Genomic DNA, 19,366 nt, shown 5'->3' on the forward strand with positions numbered 1-19,366 from the left:
GGGAGAAAAGAAGCTCTTCCTCAAAGTAGAAAGCCAAATGATAAATGTAGAAGGAATGATGGAACTGGAAAAATCACCATTTGGCAACCATGATAGTAATGATTGATTCAAGCAAAAATGATCAATGGATGAAAAAAGTGGTGGGTGAAAGTTCGATGAGGAACAGGATATTTAAATAGTCTCAAAATGTCTCCCCACAAAAGGAAAATAGTAGCAACCTGATAATGGAGAAACCTGGCAGACACCACTTTAACCAAGTGACCAAAGGTACTATCACCAGTAATGGAACAAACCACACACACATCACTTCTCTGTGCAAAACCTGAATCTAATGGTAAGAAAACATCAGGCAAAACCAAACAGATGGACACTCCACAAAATAACTGCCCTGTGCCCTTGAAAAACGTCGATGTCATAAAACACAAAGACCAAAGAGCTGCTCCAGATTACAGGAAACCAAAGAGATATGACAACTGAATGTAATGCATGATCAGAGATGCTCCTTTTCTGGGAAGAACATTATTGGTACAATTGGCAAACTCTGGATAAGGTCTGTAGACTATAGTATTGTATCAATGTTAATTTCCTGATTTCGGTAACTGTACTGTGGTTCAATAAGAGAATGTTCCTTGTTTTTAGGAAATACACACTGAAGTTTTTAGAGATCAAGGAGCATAATGTCTCAACTGATTTGAAAGATTCAGAAAATAAGTGTGTGGGTGTGGGGGGGCATGTGGGGCTGTGTGAGGGTGTACATATATAGAAATGAGAATAGAACAAACATCGTAAAATGTCAACATTTGGGGGAATCTGTATGAAGGATACAGAAGAAATCCATCTACTATGCTTTTTTTAGCAGCTAAATTGAGATATAATTCACATGTCATACAATTTATCTATTGGGACTATCCCTAGGAGTGAAATTGCTGGGTCATATGGACACTTTATGTTTAACATTTTGAGAAACTGACAAGCTTTTCCAAAGCAGCTGTACCACTTTGCATGTCCATCAGCAACGTATGAGGACCTCAATTTCTCTCTATCTTCACCAATATGTTTTGTACATCTTTTTGATTCCAGCCATTCTAGTGGGTGTGGAGTAGTATCTCATGATGATTTTGGTTTGCATTTCCCTAATAACTAATGATGTTGAGCATCTTTTCATGTGCTCATTAGCTCATTAGGTCTTCTGTGGAGAAACACCTATTCAAATTCTTTGCCCGTTTTTAGAATTGAGTCATATATCTTTTTATTGTGAAGTTGTAAGGCTTCTTTATATATTCTAGATACAAGTCCCATATCTGATATATGATTTCCAAATGCTTTCCCTCATTCTGTGGATTGTCTTTTCACTTTTTTGGTAGTATCATTTGCAGTGATTTATCTAGTTTATCTTTTGTCTCTTGTGCTTCTGGCATCATATCTAAGAAACCATTGCCTGATCCAAGGTCATGACGATTTACATCTATTTTTCTTCTAAGAGTTGCATAGTCTTAGTTCTTACATTCAGGCCTCTGATCTATTTTGAGTTACTTTTTGTCTGTGGTGTAAGATAGGGGTCCAACTTCATTCCTTTGCATGTAGATATCCAGTTGTCCCAGCACCCTTTGTTGAAAAGACTGTTCTTTCTCCCCCTGAATGGTTTTGGCACCCCCGTTGAAAAATTAATTAACCATAAATGTCAAGGTTTGTTTCTGGACTCTCAGTGCTATTACACTAATTTATAAGGCTATCCTTATGCCAATACCACACAGTCTTGGTTCCTGTTGCTTTGTACTAAGTTTTGAAATAGGGAAGTGTGAGTCTTCCAACTTTGTTCTCCTTTCTCAAGATTGTTTTGGCTATTCTGGATCCCTTGCATTTCCATGTGAATTTTAGGATTGGCTTATGGGTTCCTGCAAAAATACCAGCTGGAATTTTGATTGGCACTGCACTGAGTCTGTAGATCAGTTTGGAGAGTGTTGCCATCCTAATATTAATAATCTGATTCATGAACATGGGATGTCTTTCTACTTATTTAGATCTTCCTTAATGTCCTTCAACAGTATACCATTGTACAATATACCTTGTACAATATACCTTGCCATTCTGTACATTGGCCTTATTTCCACAAACTTGTTGAACTCATTTATTAGTTCTAATCATTTTTTAGTGAATTCCTTAGGATTTTCTATATGAGATCATGTCATCTGTTTAACATAGTTTTGCTTCTTCCTTTCCAATCTGGATAGCTTTTATTTCTTTTTCTTGCATAATTTCCCTGGCTACATACAATGTCCAGTACATTGTTAACTGGAAGTGACAAGAGTAGACATCTTTGTCTTGTTCCTGTTCTTAGGGGGCAAATTTTCAGTCTTTCACTATTAAATATAATGTTATCGATGGGTTTTTCATTCATGCCCTTTATCAGGTTGGAGATGTTCCCTTCTATTTATTTCTACTAGTCTTGTAGCCTTTTTATAAATTTAAAATTATATTTAAGAAAGTTAAAAGGAGGGAGGCCTGGATGGTTCAGTCAGTGAAGCGTCCTACTCTTGATCATGAGTTCAAGCCCCACATTGGGCTCCAGCACGGAGCCTACTTAAAAAAATTTTTTTAATTTTAAAAATAAGGTTAAAGGAAAGAAAGAATGTGTTCCAGGGGCGCCTGGGTGGCTCAGTCAGTTGAGCATCTGCCTTTGGCTTGGGTCATGATCTTAGGGCGGGGGATCGAGTCCTGCATCAGGCTTCTTACTCAGCGGGGAGCCTGCTTCTCCCTTTGCCTGCCATTCTCCTTGCTTGTGCTCGCTCTCTTGCTCTCTCTCTCTGACAAATAAATAAATAAAATCTTTTTTAAAAATTATGTGTTCCAATCCATGAACATAGCATAGATTTTTATTGTTTTTATATTTTTCTTTCACTGTCTTTCAAACTATTATAAATTTCTACATAATGCTTTTGCATGTCTTTATTAGCTTTATTCCTGAATAGTCATACATTTTATGCTATTATAAATGTTATCTTTTTCATTTATAAATTATGTCTAAGGTAATTTTATATATTGATTTTATATCCAAAAGAGTGTGCTAAATTTTCTTATTAATTTGAATAATTTATCTTTAGATTTTCTTATTAATTTGAATAATTTATCTTTAGATTTTCTTATTAATTTGAATAATTTATCTTTAGATTTTTGGGGATTTTTTTACATAACCTATTACATCATCTGCAAATTATTTCTCAACATTTTCTTTTTATTTGCCTTGCCTTACTGCACTGGCAAGGTACTCAAGTACAATGCTAAATAGAACTGGTGTTAACCAGTAACCTTATCTTGTACCTGATCTCAAATATAAAGCTTCCAATATTTCACAATTAAGTAATTTGGTTTTTAGTTATTTTACCCTGATGTCCCTAGTTATGCATTTCTCTTCACTTATTCTGCAGTTTGTGAACCCTTTTTAATCTGTGATTTGAGGTTCTCTTCATTTTTGGAAAATTATCAGCCTTCATATCTTTTTTTTTAAGATTTTATTTATTTATTTGAGAGAGAGAGAGAGTATGGGGGGGAAGGGGGAGCGGCGGGGGGGGAGAAGCAGATTTCCCGCTAAGTGGGGAACCTGACACAGGGCTCAATTCCAGGACCCTGAGATCATGACCTGAGCCAAAGGCAGATGCTTAACTGACTGAGCCACCCAGGCGCCCCACCATCATGTCTTTTTTTTTTTTTTTTTTGGCTGGGTACAGTATACTTTATTGATGGTACATGACAAGGTAGGGCTCCCCAAACCCCTCCCCTTCTTCAGGGGGTCTGGGATGGAAACGGTGGAGGTCGGGAGATTCTCAGTGTTTTGCGGGATAAGTTGGGGCAGGGACTCCCCAGCAGCTGAGGGCCTCTCTCTCCCTCTTGCTCTCGCTGGGGCTGGTGGTCCAGGGGGCTCTTACTCCTTGGAGGCCATGTGGACCATAAGATCCACCACCCGGTTGCCGAATTCATTGTCATACCAGGAAATGAGCTTGACAAAGTGGTCGTTGAGAGCAATGCCAGCCCTGGCATCGAAGGTGGAGGAGTGGGTGTCACTGTTGAAGTTGCAGGAGACGACCTGGTCCTCAGTGTACCCCAGGATGCCCTTGAGGGGGCCCTCTGACGCCTGCTTCACCACCTTCTTGATGTCATCATATTTGGCAGCTTTCTCCAGACGGCAGGTCAGATCCACGACGGACACGTTGGGGGTGGGGACACGGAAGGCCATGCCAGTGAGCTTCCCGTTCAGCTCAGGGATGACCTTGTCCACAGCCTTGGCAGCACCAGTGGAAGCAGGGATGATGTTCTGGGCAGCCCCTCGGCCGTCGCGCAACAGCTTCCCAGAGGGACCGTCCACGGGCTTCTGGGTGGCAGTGATGGCATGGACGGTGGTCATGAGTCCCTCCACAATGCCGAAGTTGTCATGGATGACCTTGGCCAGAGGAGCCAAGCCATTGGTGGGGCAGGAGGCATTGCTGACAATCTTGAGGGAGTTGTCATACTTCTCGTGGTTCACACCCATCACGAACATGGGGGCGTCGGCAGAGGGAGCAGAGATGATGACCCTCTTGGCCCCGCCCTTCAAGTGGGCCGCAGCCTTCTCCATGGTGGTGAAGACCCCAGTGGACTCCACAACATACTCAGCACCAGCATCACCCCATTTGATGTTGGCGGGCTCTCGCTCCTGGAAGATGGAGATGGACTTTCCATTGATGACAAGCTTCCCGTTCTCAGCCTTGACTGTACCGTGGAATTTGCCATGGGTGGAATCATACTGGAACATGGAGACCATGTAGTTGAGGTCAATGAAGGGATCACTGATGGCCACAATATCCACTTTGCCAGAGTTAAAAGCAGCCCTGGTGACCAGGCGCCCAATACGGCCAAATCCGTTCACTCCGACCTTCACCATCGTGTCTCAGGGACGCGGCTGGCACTGCACCAGAATTCGCGGCTGTCTGTCGAACAGGGAGGAGCAGAGAGCCCATCATGTCTTTTAATATTGCTTAGGCCCCATTTTTTTCTTTCCTTGTCTTCTGGGACTTGATTTACACATACATTACATTTTACTGTATCCTCTCTGTCTCCTTCTCTTTTTAAAAAAATTTTCCATCCCTTTGTCTCTCCCTACTTCATTCTGAATAGTTTCTTCTGATTTACCTTCCAGTCCAACACTCTCTTCAGCTGCACATATGCTGCTATTACTTACGCCCATCCATTCATTTCTTAATTTTGGTTACAGTCATTTTTAGTTCTAGAATTTTCAAATGGCTCTTTTTTATAGTTTTAGTCTTCTGCCATAATTATCAATATTGCCATTTATATCTTTGAACATGTGTACTTAGTAATTTTAAAGTTTACACTTGATAATTGCAATATCAGGAGCCACTGTGGGTCTTTTTCTATTGTCTATTATTTCCGTTGGTTTTCATTCCTATTGCCTTCTCTCCTCAAATGCCTACCTGTTTTTATTGTTTGCTGAACATTGTAATTGAAAAAAAATGTTTGTAGCAATAACTTGAGGGTGAGGGTGATGTTATCTTCCTCCAGAGACTATTCCACTTGGCTTTGTGAGCTTCTGAACAAAATGTGGCTTCTCTGAGCAATCCAGGGTCATCCTAATCCAGTTTCAGGGATTGAGAGGATAAAAAAAACTAGCTAAAGGGGCGCCTGGGTGGCTCAGTCGTTAAGCGTCTGCCTTCGGCTCAGGTCATGGTCCCAGGGTCCTGGGATTGAGCCCCGCATCGGGCTCCCTGCACGGCGGGAAGCCTGCTTCTTCCTCTCCCAGTCCCCCTGCTTGTGTTCCCACTCTCTCACTGTGTCTCTCTCTGTCAAATTAATAAATAAAATCTTTAAATTAATTAATTAATTAATTAAAAACTAGCTAAAATGCTAGAAGACTCTATTTCTGGATCACCTTACTCCTAGGGAGCAGCTCTTCAGGGTCTCAACTAAAACGAGGAAGATTCACCAGGGTGGTTCTCTGGCAGGTCTTAGGTTCTAATGCCAATCCTTCTAGCCCCATGTAGCTGTCAATAGCCCTCTACCATCTCCAACCCACCCATTCTAGACTCTGCAGAGACACTCAGAGGACAATCAGCTCCAAACACTGGTTTCACCTTCCTCAGTTCCTGTTCTTCTCTGCATCCTGGCCTGGAAATTCTGCATCCTCTTTTTTCTCTGGATGCCTTCAGGTAAGTGACTTTTCTATTTTTCCAGCTTTTCTAAGGTGCCTTCATCAGGAAGTAGGCATGAATTAACTAATTTGTCATTACCAGAAATGGAAGTCCTCCACTGAATTTTTAAACTCTATTTTATTTTTCACTTTTATAAATATTATTTGTTTTTTCATATATATTTGGTTGTTTTTATAGAATTCTGCCCTTTATTATATTTTCAATCTTCTTTTATTTCTCTGAACATATTAAACATGCTTATTTTATCCTCTGTGTCTGATAAGCCCACCATTTGAAGTCTCTGGTGAATTATTCAGTTGTCAGTCCCTCATGGGGCTCTGTTCCCTTTTTCACTTTTTTTTTTTAGGAGTTTATTTATTTTAGAGAGAGAGTGAGCAGGCAAGAGAGAGAGATAGAGAGAGCACGAGTGAGGGAGAGGGAGAAGCAGACACACCACTGAGCAGGGAGCCCGACGTGGGACTCAATCCCGGGACTCCAGGATTGTGACCTGAGCTGAAGGCAGACGCTTCACCGATTGAGCCACCCAGGTGTCCCCCATTCTTCCCTTGTGTGTTTAGATTTTCTGACTTGGAACTTCATAGTGGGAACGCCTTGAAACCTAGATTGAAGGGGGATTCCTTCAGAGAGCATTTGCATGGACTTCTGGTGATTTTCTGGAGGCACTCCAACCCAGAACCATTTTAAACTAAATTCTCAGTTTGAGGACTTTACAGACTACCCAGGTATTCAAATTCTAGCTGCAAATCCACGTGGTGCTCGCTTGTGAGCACAAATGTGCAGAGCAGATATTCTCCCCTCCCTCTCACGCCAGGTTTGGAAATAAGCCACTCTCCTTGTAGTCTAGTGGACAAAGAGGTGGTGGTCAATGTCTCTAGTTCACCTCTCCAACGATGACTTAACCTTTTATGTCCCACCTTCATGCAGTGGGGGGAGGTGGATGAAGGTTTCCTATTTTGCAAGACTTGGGCTTTGTGGCCTGTCCGCACAGTCCATGAGGCCATGAAAACTGAAGCTGAAGGTCACCAGGGTCCACAAATGCCCTCAGGGTGAAAGTTGGCCTCAGTGTTCTATTTACCTCCCTGGGTTCCTGTCTTGACTTAATTTTTGGACTCTGGGATTCCTAACTTTTTCACCATCTCATTGGTACATTTAAAAAGATGATTTTAACATCTTTTCTTCAGGAATTTTGGTTATTTTTATCAGAATGGCCACTCAGAGCATCTAGTTTATAATACCGAAGGAAACAAATCAACTTGTATCTTTTGAAATGTCACAAAACTTACATGCACACTAACATAAAAACACTTTCCTTCTTGGTTTTCTGATTGCAACATTCTGGATATGTTCATCTAAGATGAATCTTTCTCTCAGTCTTGGTTTGTTGTTGTTGTTGTTGTTGTTGTTAAAGGGTGGTCTGGTAGTTTTCTTTCATAGATATTTTTGCAACAATAATTACACACTTACCTATTAGATGTGTCATTAAATGGCTGTCCCCCGACTAGGTAATATCAGAGACCTTATCTGTTTTGTTTTTTCCTCTGTCCATTAGAATTAGGTTTAGGGGTACACATGAGAAAAAACCAATAATAATGGTGGCTTAACCAAAGAAGACATTTATTTGTCTTGTGCATTAACGAAGTCCAGAGGTAAAACGTTCAGGGCTAGAATGGATATTCCACAAAATCATTAGGGTTCAAAGGTCCTTCCAGATCATTCCAACTCACTAATCTCTAGGGTGTGGCCTTTACTGCCTTGATCCAAGATGGCAGCTAGAGCTCCAGCCATCACATCAGAACAAAGATGAGGCGGGGAATAGAGGAAAGAGTGAACAAGAGGAACAAGGAGAATACCAGCATCTCTGAAAGGAGTTTCCCAGAAGGTGCTATACAAGGTGCTTCCAGGCAAATCTCACTGGCCAGAACTGGTCATTTGGCTGCAACTAGCTGCGAAGGAGGCTCAGGAGTACAGCTTTAATTCAGGCAGGCATGGGCCTAGCTAAGAATCTGTCACCAGAGAAGAATGGGCGACCAGATGGAGGGGAAGCAACCAGCAGTCTCCATCGTAATCATGACATCCAGGGAGCCTGGCCCAGTGTTTGGTACACGGCTAGCACTCTGCATGTGTTGAAGTAATGAAGGAGAGAGGGAAGGAGGGAGTCTCCCAGACCTGTCAAGAGTAGGAACTTCTCAGTAATAACAAACGACTGGAAACCAGCCACCACCCACCACTCAGGCTCGGTTGAGTCAGCTCTGCTAGGCCCGCCTCTCGGAGCACTATGCAGGTGGATAAAGGGAGTGTCGCCAGGATGTAAGGATACATCCACAATATGTAATAATATTTGTATAAGAAACAGGAGGAAATAAATATACAAGTATTGTTTCATGAAAAACGTTTCCTAGGGCGCCTGGGTGGCTCAGTTGGTTGGGCGACTGTCTTTGGCTCAGGTCATGATCCAGGGTCCTGGGATCGAGCCCCGCGTCGGGCTCCCTGCTCCTTGGGGAGCCTGCCTCTCCCTCTGCCTGCCGTTCCCCCTGCTTGTGCTCTCTCTCTCTATCTCAAATAAATAAATAAAATCTTTAAAAAAAAAGTTTTCTATACTTAAAAAAATCAAAAAGGAGACCAAAGCAATCCCTAAGAGTCAAAAACAAACAGAAACAAATGAACATAACCATATAACAGTTTTGGCTTAACTGTGCAAAAAAGTATTTCAAGTGTCTCGAAAACATGGAATTTTCATTATACATACCTATTTGGGATACATCTTTTTTTTTTAAGATTTTATTTATTTGACAGAGAGAGACACAGCAAGAGAGGGAACACAAGCAGGGAGAGGGGGAGAGGGAGAGGGAGAAGCGGGCTTCCTGCCGAGCAGGGAACCCGATGCGGGGCTCGACCCCAGGACCCTGGGATCATGACCTGAGCCGAAGGAAGACGCTTAACCATCTGAGCCACCCAGGCGCCCCTATTTGGGATACATCTTAAGGGAAAAAAGAACTAGAAGAAAATCTGAACTGTATTCAGCAGTGTCTAGGTGTGGTCTTTCTGAATGTCATCTCCCTCCACCGGGAGCCAGGACTGGAGCAGGAAGTGTGCACAGCGAGCCTGGCACGTTCTGCTATGGCAGGAAGTGAGGAAGGCCTCAGACCACGAACGCCACATCAGGGGGACCTGGGAGCCCCCTTGCAGGAGCTCCCACAGGCCACAGAGGGAGCCATCTGAGCCTCAAAAGGCAGAACGATGGCAATAGCAGACACATATTCAATATGTAAAAGTCCAGACATTCTTAGTGACTGGTCATTCTGGAAGTTGTTGGGGACCAAGTCATTACTCTGAAGGGGAATAAATAGAAAGAAGCTTGTCCCGGATTACCTGTGTTTCATGATAACCGAATAGAATAGTTGATGAGGGAAATTTCTTCCATTACCAAATTCCAAGTCGGAAATGCAGAAAGAATGATCAAATCAGAAAATTGCCCTTTTGTAACCCTGTGATGAAAGACTTGGTTTTTCCAACAAATAGATGACACAGAAAAGACATATGAGGCATATCAACCCCATGCTATAAGTATGGTCTTTGCTGGCGTTCATGTCTGAACAAACCATCATGAAAATGCATCTTTGAAACAATCAAGAAAAGTGTGTATTAGGCGACGTTAAGGACTTACTTGTGATTTCAATTGCTAGGTGTGACCATGACATTGCGGGATCGGTTTTAGAAGCCCTTATCTACTGGCAATCCATAGGTAAGTGTTTATGGGTGAAATGACATGATGTTTAGCATTTATTTTAAAATGCTCCAAACTAAAAGCAACGCGGGGTCCTGGACAGGGTCCCGGAACACAAAAGGGACATTAGTAGAAAAAGTGGTGACATGTGAATGAAGTCTGGCTTTGAGTCAGGTGAGGGTGAGGAGTACCCAGGAATTCTCGGTAGCATCTCTGTAACATCTCTGTGAAGGTAAAATTATTCCACAGTCAAAAGCTCATTTTTCAAAGAAATATTCTACAGAAAAGGGGGGAGTACAAATGAACCAGATGGGCAAAATCCAACAGTAAAAAAGCAAACAATCTACTTAGAAAAATAGACAAAAAAAATTTCACCCAAGAGGCCACACAAGTGGAAAATAGGGGCATGAAAAGTTGCTTGACTTCATCCGCCCTCAGGGAAAGGCACATCAAAAGCACGAGGCGGGGCACCTGGGTGGCTCAGTTGGTTAAGCGACTGCCTTCGGCTTGGGTCATGATCGAGTTCCGCATCAGGCTCCCTGCTCAGCAGGGAGTCTGCTTCTCCCTCTGACCCTCCCCCCTCTCATGTGCTCTCTCTCTCTCTCTCTCTCATTCTCGCTCTCTCAAATGAATAAATAAATAAATAAAATATTTAAAAAAAAAAAAAAGCACAAGGCAATACCACTAGGCTTCTACCAGCAGGGCTCCAATAAAAAATAGCAACAGTAGCAAATGCTCATGGGGCAGCCACTCTGGGAGACAGTTTGGCAGTTTCCTTTCGAAAACAATGAACGCCTATGAAGACGTAGCAGGAGGATCTGTGTGACAAAGGAACAGCTACATTTTGACCGCATTTCAGAAATGCACACGAGTGCACACACGCGTGCAGATGACCCCACTGTCGTCTGCTGGATGTGCAAGATGCTGATGCTCGGGGCAACTGCCTGTGAATCAGATTATTTCAAAAGAGTAAATTCCAAAAAATACTCCAGGAAACAAAGGAGGCGATAGATGAGAAATACCAGCAAATTGGTGATAACTGTTGACACGGGCTCATCAGTCTCCAGGGGCTCCAGGGCTAAAGTAACGATTCTCTCTACCTTTGTTTAAGGTTGACAGTTTCCATGATAAACAGTTTTCTTAAGAGTCCCTGCTAAACAAATGTCTGTTGAATGAATAAATGAAGGATTAATGAATAACCCCAGTCTAAACCTGGGGTTCTACAGATAATGGAAGCAAGACTTAGGGAGGGAGAGGCTCGCTCAAGGCCACACCGAATAGCAGAGGCCACGCCAGGCCGCAAAGCCAGGGCTCCTGATCTCCAGTCTGTCTAGCTCTTTTTGAAATATATTTTTTTAAACTTTACACAAGCAGTACAGAAACACAGGCTCATTGTTAAAAAAAAAAAAAAAAAAAAAAGGAAAGGGAAGGAAAATTGACCATAAAGTAAGGGCCCCAACATGGGGTGAGGGGAAACAGAGTTCCAACATGGCGGGGGCAGGGCCTGAGGGCTCCCGCATGGGGGAGCTTTCTGCGGGACATGGCAAAGGGAGATGCCAGGGACGGGGGCACAGGCAGTTGGACGGCCTGCCGCCAGTCCGAGGGCTCTGCCACAAGAGATTTTCTCTAAGAAGAAATTACTAGAATGTCTGGTGTGTTTGAATGTCTTGAGAGAACATTTACACACCAGGACGAGTCTAGGGTTGAATTAGTGATAAGTGCACGGGAAGCTAAGCAAACAGCTAGCCAAAGGACAATTATTAACTCCTGGGAAAACAAAATGCTGTGCAGAGAAGAAAAGTAACCATGGCTTGCATGGCTTCACTGTGAATGGCATTTATGTAGCTGCATAATTTTCAAGGATGGGGAGCGAGAGGGGGCGGGGAGAGCAGAGCCCGGGTCTCCCAGAGGAAGCACTGGAGCCCACTGTACCGGAAGGGCGTCCGGGCTGGGCAACCTCAGGCGCAGAGGTCTGGTAGCGGGATGGAAGGAAGCCCACAAGATGGTTCTCAGGATGTGGCTGGTCCCTGTTCCAAAATGCTCCCGGGCCCCGAGGATCATCCCTTTGCTCTGCACACTGCTCCCCTGACTCCTGCCACATCCCCTGTGCCTCCTCTCATGCTGAGGAAACAGAACTCCCTGCCCCATCTGTGCTGCTTGCCCCTCGCTTCGTCCTGTCTCTCCCGATGGCCTGTCCTTGCTCCCATCTGTGGCCAGCCCCTCCTCGGGGGCACCAGCCCCTTTCCACGAGCCCACCCCAATGCCCACCCTTCTTGCAGACACCAGCCTGTGCACTTGCCAAGCCACGGACACCCCGAGGCTACCCCAAGGAGAGCACTCCCATCTGGCCGCGTGCTGGCCAACGGGTCAGTGACACGGAGGAGGACACTCAGCTCCCTGGGGCCAGAGCGGGAAACGGCTACAGAGCCTGTGGCTTTGGTGGCCGGTGGGGTGCCTGGGGATGGTGGGGTGAGTGGGGGCCCCCAGGAGCTATGTCCACAGCCAAGACCCTGTGAATGTGACCTTATGAAGACAAACGGCCTTTGCAAATGTGATGAAATTAAGGATCTGGAAATGAGCTCCTCCAGGATTACCAGGGAGGGCCTTAAATCCAATGACCAGTGGCCTTAGAAGAGACAGAAGAGAACTAGAACGAAAGTCGTGTGAAGACAGAGGCAGGGATTGGGGTGGCGTCTACAAACCCAAGGACACCCGGAACCCCCAGAAACTGGAAGAGGTGGGAAGGAGCTTCCCTTCGAGCCTCCAGAGGCCCTCCAATACTCTGATTTCAGTCTTCTGGCCCCCAGAACTGTGAAAGAAGACATTTCTGCTGTTTTAAGCCCCCCGCCCCAGTCAGGGTGATCTATTAGGGCAGCCCCAGGACATTCCTACAGTGACAGAAAGAGGGATGTGAGAAAAAGATCTGTTCCTGACCCTGGGAGACAAGGGCCGTCAGCCTCCGCTCAGTAAGTGGCCCAGGTGCAGCCCCCCAGTCCCCCCTCACTCACCGTGAGGGCCGGGCCGTGGGGAAGGAGGCACAGGGGCCCAGGGGGCTCCCCTCCAGCCACCACCTTCTTGCTCACACACCTCCTCCCACTTGACTGCCACCCACCCCTCCTCTGACACAGCTCTGGCCAAGGCAGCCAGTGCCCTCCATGTTGCCAAACCAAGTGGTCCTCATGGCTTCAGTCCTCGAGGTGCCTGACCTTGTCCCTGACCCTCCTCCCTGCAGGCCTGACAGCCCACATATCGGTCCATCTGTCTGAGGCCTCAGCTCTGATCTCTGGCCTGCACTGGGGGTGGGGATAGCAGAGGGGAGCCAGGACAGCATGACAGCTTTATTCTCTGAGAAGTCCTTGGGTTCACATGTAGACACGGGCAGGAAGAGCACACAGAATGTTCGTTCATGGGGACGCCTGGGTGGCTCAGTGGGTTAAGCGTCTGCCTTCGGCTCAGGTCAAGATCCCAGGGTCCTGGGATCGAGTCCCGCATCGGGCTCCCTGCTCCGCGGGGAGTCTGCTCCTCCCTCTACCTCTGCCCTCCTCTGCCCCCCACTTAAGCCTGCTCTCTCTCTCTCAAATAAATAAATAAAGTTTAAAAAAAAAAAAAAAAAGAATGTTCATTCATTCCGACGCACAAGGAGGAGAGGGCCACAAGGCTTCCCATGCAGGAGCCTCGCGCTGCAGAGGGGTGCTGGCTCACCTGAGCCCCACCCCCTCCCCTCAGGGGCAGGCAAGCCTAGAAGAAGAAGCCACGCTCACCACAAAGCCAGGTGCCCAGAGCTTCTGGCCCCAGAATGGCCTCACGGCTGCACGGGCACTGCCACCTAGGGCTTCCAAAGAGCAGGGGATCAGAGAGGCAGGGCCCTGCCACAGCCATGCTGGCCCCAAGGGGCTCTGGGACAGTGCCTTGGCCCAGGTGCACCCTGGGCTTTGGGCAACTTGCCCTACAATCTGAGCAAGCGTCCGGCTCCCCTGCTCGAATGTCACTTGGTTTGGATCACTTTGCTATCAGCCCGCTGTGGATGCTTCACTATTTGGGCGCATGAATGGCTGAATGGATGAAGAGGCCCAATGCTCCCTGCAAGAGCAGGGGGCAGGGGATGGTCTGGGTAGCCCCCCCGCAAAGGGCCACTGCCATCCAAGCATGGTTGCTGTGCCCTCTCCCTCTTTGGGGGGGGGGGTGGCCTGGGGATCAGGGACATGGCTGACAGTGTCCCGGGGACAAGGGGTGTCCTGCTCAAAGCCCCACTGCCTAGAGCCTGGGAGGGCCCTGGAGACACATTACTGAAGTCCAGCTCCAGCTCCTTGCTGCCCGTGGATCGGATTCTCTGCCCCATGGTCAGGTCTCTGGGACCCCCTCTCAGGGCACCGGCCTCCGAGCTACTGCCTACCAGGCCTGGAGGCCACAGGCAAAGGGGCCCGGCCCGGAAGGCATCCTGTCCCTAAGGGAGGCAGAGGAGCGAGGGTGTCTGGGGGACACGTGAGGAGGAGCTGGGAAGGATGCGTGGGGGGCTGGCAGGGGTGAGGGTTTGCTTTGCTCCCCAGCCCCTGGCACCCCCAGCTGCCCCTCTCCCCATCTGGCTGGCCTGGCCATCCCTGCCTCCCTTCTCTCCTTGTCTGAGCTTGGCCCCAGATGGGTGGGCAAGGTGGCTGAGGCGCAGAGGGAGGGCAGGTCAGCAGCAACGCACCCACTCTGCAGCAGCGAAGGGGCCCAGGGAAGAAGTTCAGGGGGAAGCCAAGCGGCCAATGGCGAGTGAGCCCCTCGGGAAGGAGGGGTCCGCGCCAGCAGTGTGCTGACTTTGCCGGGAGCAGGGGCCCAGGCAGTGCCTTCAGGCAGTGGGCACCTCCCCCAGAGCCACAGTGGGTATCATGTGGGCAGAAGGAGAGCGGGCTTTCTCCTGAAAGTCCATGGACACATCAATCGGCACCAAGAACCATTGGCACAGGGCTATCTTTCTCCATCTCTCCTCCCATCTGTCCCCCGCTTATTGGAGCCAGGGGGCCTGGAACCTTCTCTGAAAGAGGCGGCCTTACCCACTGCAGGCAGGGATGGTGCCCTGATTGAGAACCGCGGCCCACGTCTCTGCCAGCTAGCTCAGGCAGCTGGCCCACTCAAGCAGGGGGCCCACAGCAGTGCCCTAAGCCGGCCTCGCGCTGCTGCACGGGGATGCCCAGGAGCTCTGAGTTCACAGATCAGCCCCTGGTCCCCTGCGGGACCAGGTCGGAAGCCAGTGTGGGTGGGAGGTGTCTGCAAGGGCCACAGGTGGAAGGCAGGGTCCTGGAGTGGGGGCAGGCTCAGACAGCAACAGCCTTGGGCATTTGCCCACGCAGGGAGGCAGAGTCAAGGGGAAGCAAGGTTGCAACCAGAAGAGAGGGAATGTGCGTCAACTTGGTGCAAAGGTCAGGTATGACTGGAGCTGTAGCAGAAAGGGCAGGGGCCAGGAGCCTCAAGGGGCGGGCAGGAAGGAAGCTGGGTGTGCTGACCCTGGGGCCTTCTCCCCCACCGCCTGCAATTCCCTGTGCCTAGCCCAGGCTCACAGCAAGCCCCAGACCCGCGGGCCCCACGGCCCACCTACCATCTCACAGGAATGCTCTGGGAAGCCCTGATGTCCTCCAGCCTGCAAGGGAGGGGTCCCTCACACACATCCACCACCCCAGGCACTCTCGCCAAGCGTCTGAGCCATCCCATGATGCCTATAGCACTCCTCCGCCCGCTCCATGTCTAATTCAGCTCCGGCTGCAATTGCTTCCTCCACTTCCCTCCTCACCCTCCCTCAGGCGCACACACAGGCCTCCTGCCTGGAGGCTGGACAATGGCCCCAGCACCCCAGAGCCCTGCTCCCTGGAGCACAAATGTAATCTGCTTGGGGGTTTCTGGAAAGCTCTGGCCCTTTCCCTCTAGCAATACCCTGAAGGGCTGAGTGAAGGTGGGAAGACACACATATACAAACACATGCACACACCTGCTTTTGCCTTGCACATCTGGGTGAAAATCATTTGATCCCCGTGGCTGGCAGGCAAGGAGGCTGGGCCCTGCAGCCCTGAGACTCTCTGCACCATCAGATCTTGGAAGAGAACCACTCCATGGGACCTGCCGAATGATCCCCAGCCTGCTGGCCCAGGAAGGTGGCTGGTCCCAGAAGTGAGCTTCTCAGGGGAGGACTAAGCTGGCAGACACTGGGCACTTAGGGCCTCCCTCCCCCAGCGGGCCTAGCCCACCCCACCGCTCGGGGACCAGGGCTCTTGGGCCCTGCCCTACCTTGCCCACCTTCCCCTCACCCGCCGCTTTGAAGGTACAGAGAGCCAGAGGCTGGCAGAAGAGGGGGCGAATTCAGCCAGCTAAGAGGGGCCCTTGTCAGGAGTGACAGGCAATGCGAAGGGGCACCTCCTTGATGTGTCTTGAACAAAGGCGGCAGCTTCTGGCGGCTCCCTTCCCCCAGCCCCCTCCTCTGACACAGCAGCCCCAGGGCCTTGTCTGTCTGGCTCTGCTACACCTCCAACCTCATTTTACTCTCAATAACACACGTGCATTCATGCCCCAGGGCAAGAGTGTTCAGGTCCCCCAACAGGTTAAGCATTTCCATGCCTCCATGCCTCCATGCCCTTGGCCTTGCCGGTCCCTCTGCTCCCCCTGGTGAACTCCTGCTTCAAGACCCCACTGTGGGGCCTGCCATCTGCAGCACTTCCCCCCCACCCCATCCTGCCCGATCCGGATTTTGCGGATCACTTGTTGAAAGCCGTCTACTTCCTCCTGGGTCCTCTGGCGACCATCTCAGAAACTCTCCCCAGACCTAGAATATTGCTGGAAGGAATCAGGTCAGTTCAGGCACACGTTAGGCGCCTCCTCCCTACAGATAAAGTCTTAGTTAGCATAACTATCAATTACTACTCTGGGATGCATATTTAGGAAAAGCTATCATTGAGAGCAAGGTTTAAAGAAATGCCATAAATGAAGAATAGACTAAGGACCTTGTTTTAACGTCAACTCGGACCCACTAGTTGCTTATGTGTTTGCAAACACCTCTTGCTGGAACTTCAAGCTTCCTTATCAAAACCCCCATCCCCACCCGTGCTTTTATGTTGAAATTCCAAGCAGATGGGAATGTTCACCAGTGTCTTCCCCTCTTTTCCACGGAGAGGGGCAGAGGGAAGTTAGTGCAGGCTGCCCTTCCTGTTCCTTACTCTGGTTCTAGTAGAGCCAGAGGCAGCAAAGCGACCTCCTCTGAATTGAGTTTTCTTTCCCTCCAAGACCTTCTGCTGCTGCTGCTCCCCTACAACATGAAAACTACAAGTGATCCCAAAAAATTCACTTGCATAAAAAATCAAATCAAAACATTCATTTCAAGAACAACAAAAACTTCTCATGGTAAAGGGTCATTCCACCAAAAAGACATGGCACCCCTAAATGGGCAGTAAAAATTGGTAGGGCTGGAAGGAGAAATAGACACATCCACGATTATAGTTAGAGACTTCAACAATTAACAGAACAACCAAAGAGAATATCAGGAAGGCTCTAGAAGGACTCGACTACACCGGCAACAAACAGGATCTAATGGGCAGTCACCAACCACTCGACTCAACACCATCTTGTACAAGCAGCCACGGGCCACACACCAACATGGCAAACTTCACTAAATTGCAAAGAACTGGAATCATGCAGAGTGTGTTCTCCAAGCACAACAGACTCAAACTAGAAATCAGTAACAGAAAGCTAACAGAAAAATCTCCAGACTCTCGGAAGCTAAACAACACACTTTTAAATGATCCAGGGGACAAGGAGGAAATCCGAAGAAAAAATTTTGAAGATACTGAAATGAATGAAAATAAAACTACAACATGGCAAAATTTGTGATATGTAGCTAAAGCAATACTGAGGAGGGACATTTATAGCAAAAAAAGATTGACTGTTTCTCTCCCAAAAAAGAGATCAATTTATCAGAGGTAGGACAAGGCATAGAGTAAGGGTGGACAGTTTGCCTTGACTCAATCAACCAAAAATATCTGTCAGGCCCAAGGCTTCCGAAATTCTGAAATACACCCTTTAGGGGCGCCTGAGTGGCGCAGTCGGTTAAGTGTCCGACTCTTGATTTCAGCTCAGCTCGTGACCTCACGGTCGTGGGATCAAGCCCCGCATTGGGCTCCACACTCAGCGGTGGGTCGGCTGTAGATTCTCTCTCCCTCTCCCTCCCCGCCAAATACATTCTGAACATAAATAAATCTTAGCAATATACACTTTATCCCCACCCCACCCTGAAATACACATCTTAAAGTAAAATTAGAATATGGCTATATCAGGAAGTTGGGAGACTTTAGACACCTTACGTTTCACTGAATCTAGATTAAAATCAGAAGAGTTGCCTTGAGCCCTGCCTGGGTCTACCTCAAACTGACTGAAATACTCTAAGCAACTCACTCAGCTCGAGTGTGCTGAATCTTAGTTTCTTCATCTGTAAAATGCTAGGACCATCTACCTCATAGGGATATTTTAGCTTTAAATGACACAAGAGTGGAGAAAGCATTTTGAAAACAGAAAAGCTCTGTACTAGTTTGCTAGAGCTGCCGTAACAAGGTACCACAGACTGGGGGGCTTAGAACAACAGACATTAACTGCCTCCCAGTTCTGGGCTGTGCTCCTTCTGAAGGCGCTAGGGAAGGCTCTGGTCCAGGTGTCGCCCCTAGCTGCTGGTGGCACACTGGTGATCTTTGGTGTCCTTGGTTTGTACAGTTCTGCTTCCCTCCAGCTTCCCACAGTGTTCTCCTGTGTGTCTGTGTCCCATTGTCCCCAGCCATTCTAGATTACAGGCCCACCCCACTGTGGTATGAGCACAATTTTATTACATCTGCAACAACTCTATTTGCAAATAAGGTCACATTCACAGGTACAGGGGTTTAGGAATGGACCATATGAATTTAGGAATGGAGGGACACAATTCAACCCATAAGAAGCCCTATATTAATGTTATATTAGAACATTTTAGTCTTTTGGATTTTTGTCCATTTTGTTGGCTACAGCTTATATGGTCCAATTAAATCGTAAGAAGTATATATATATATATATACACACACTAATATATCTGAGCATGTGCGTATATACACTGATATATACATACACTAATATATATGAGTATGTGCGTATATACACTAATATATACACATGCTCATATATATGAGCATGTGCGTATATACACTAATATATACACACACTAATATATATGAGCATGTGCATAGGCACACACTGATATATACACACGCTAATATATACACACACTAATATATATGAGCATGTGTGTATATACACTGATACATACACATGCTAATATATATGAGCATGTGCGTATATACACTAATATATACATACACTAATATATGTGAGCATGTGCGTATACACACACTGATATATACATACACTAATATATATATACACATGCATATATACACTA

The 19,366-nt window shown here is 47.3% G+C and overlaps 1 protein-coding gene across 1 annotated transcript; it reads right to left on the bottom strand.

Annotated features, from left to right (window-relative positions):
• Positions 1-3,704: 3,704 nt before the first annotated feature.
• LOC112816413 (glyceraldehyde-3-phosphate dehydrogenase-like) lies at positions 3,705-4,981 on the bottom strand. Its single transcript, XM_073887917.1, has one exon. It carries the CDS (start codon positions 4,913-4,915, stop codon positions 3,920-3,922), a length of 996 nt encoding a protein of 331 aa, XP_073744018.1. The 5' UTR covers positions 4,916-4,981; the 3' UTR covers positions 3,705-3,919.
• Positions 4,982-19,366: the final 14,385 nt, after the last annotated feature.

This window comes from Callorhinus ursinus, unplaced genomic scaffold, assembly GCF_003265705.2.
Source record: "Callorhinus ursinus isolate GAN/ISIS: 27379988/994484 unplaced genomic scaffold, GSC_fseal_2.0 scaffold84, whole genome shotgun sequence".
NCBI lineage: Eukaryota > Metazoa > Chordata > Mammalia > Carnivora > Otariidae > Callorhinus > Callorhinus ursinus.

Bases quoted from the DNA above. Each gene is read 5' to 3' on its own strand.
- LOC112816413 (XM_073887917.1), bottom strand. From the start codon at position 4,915: ATGGTGAAGGTCGGAGTGAACGGATTTGGCCGTATTGGGCGCCTGGTC.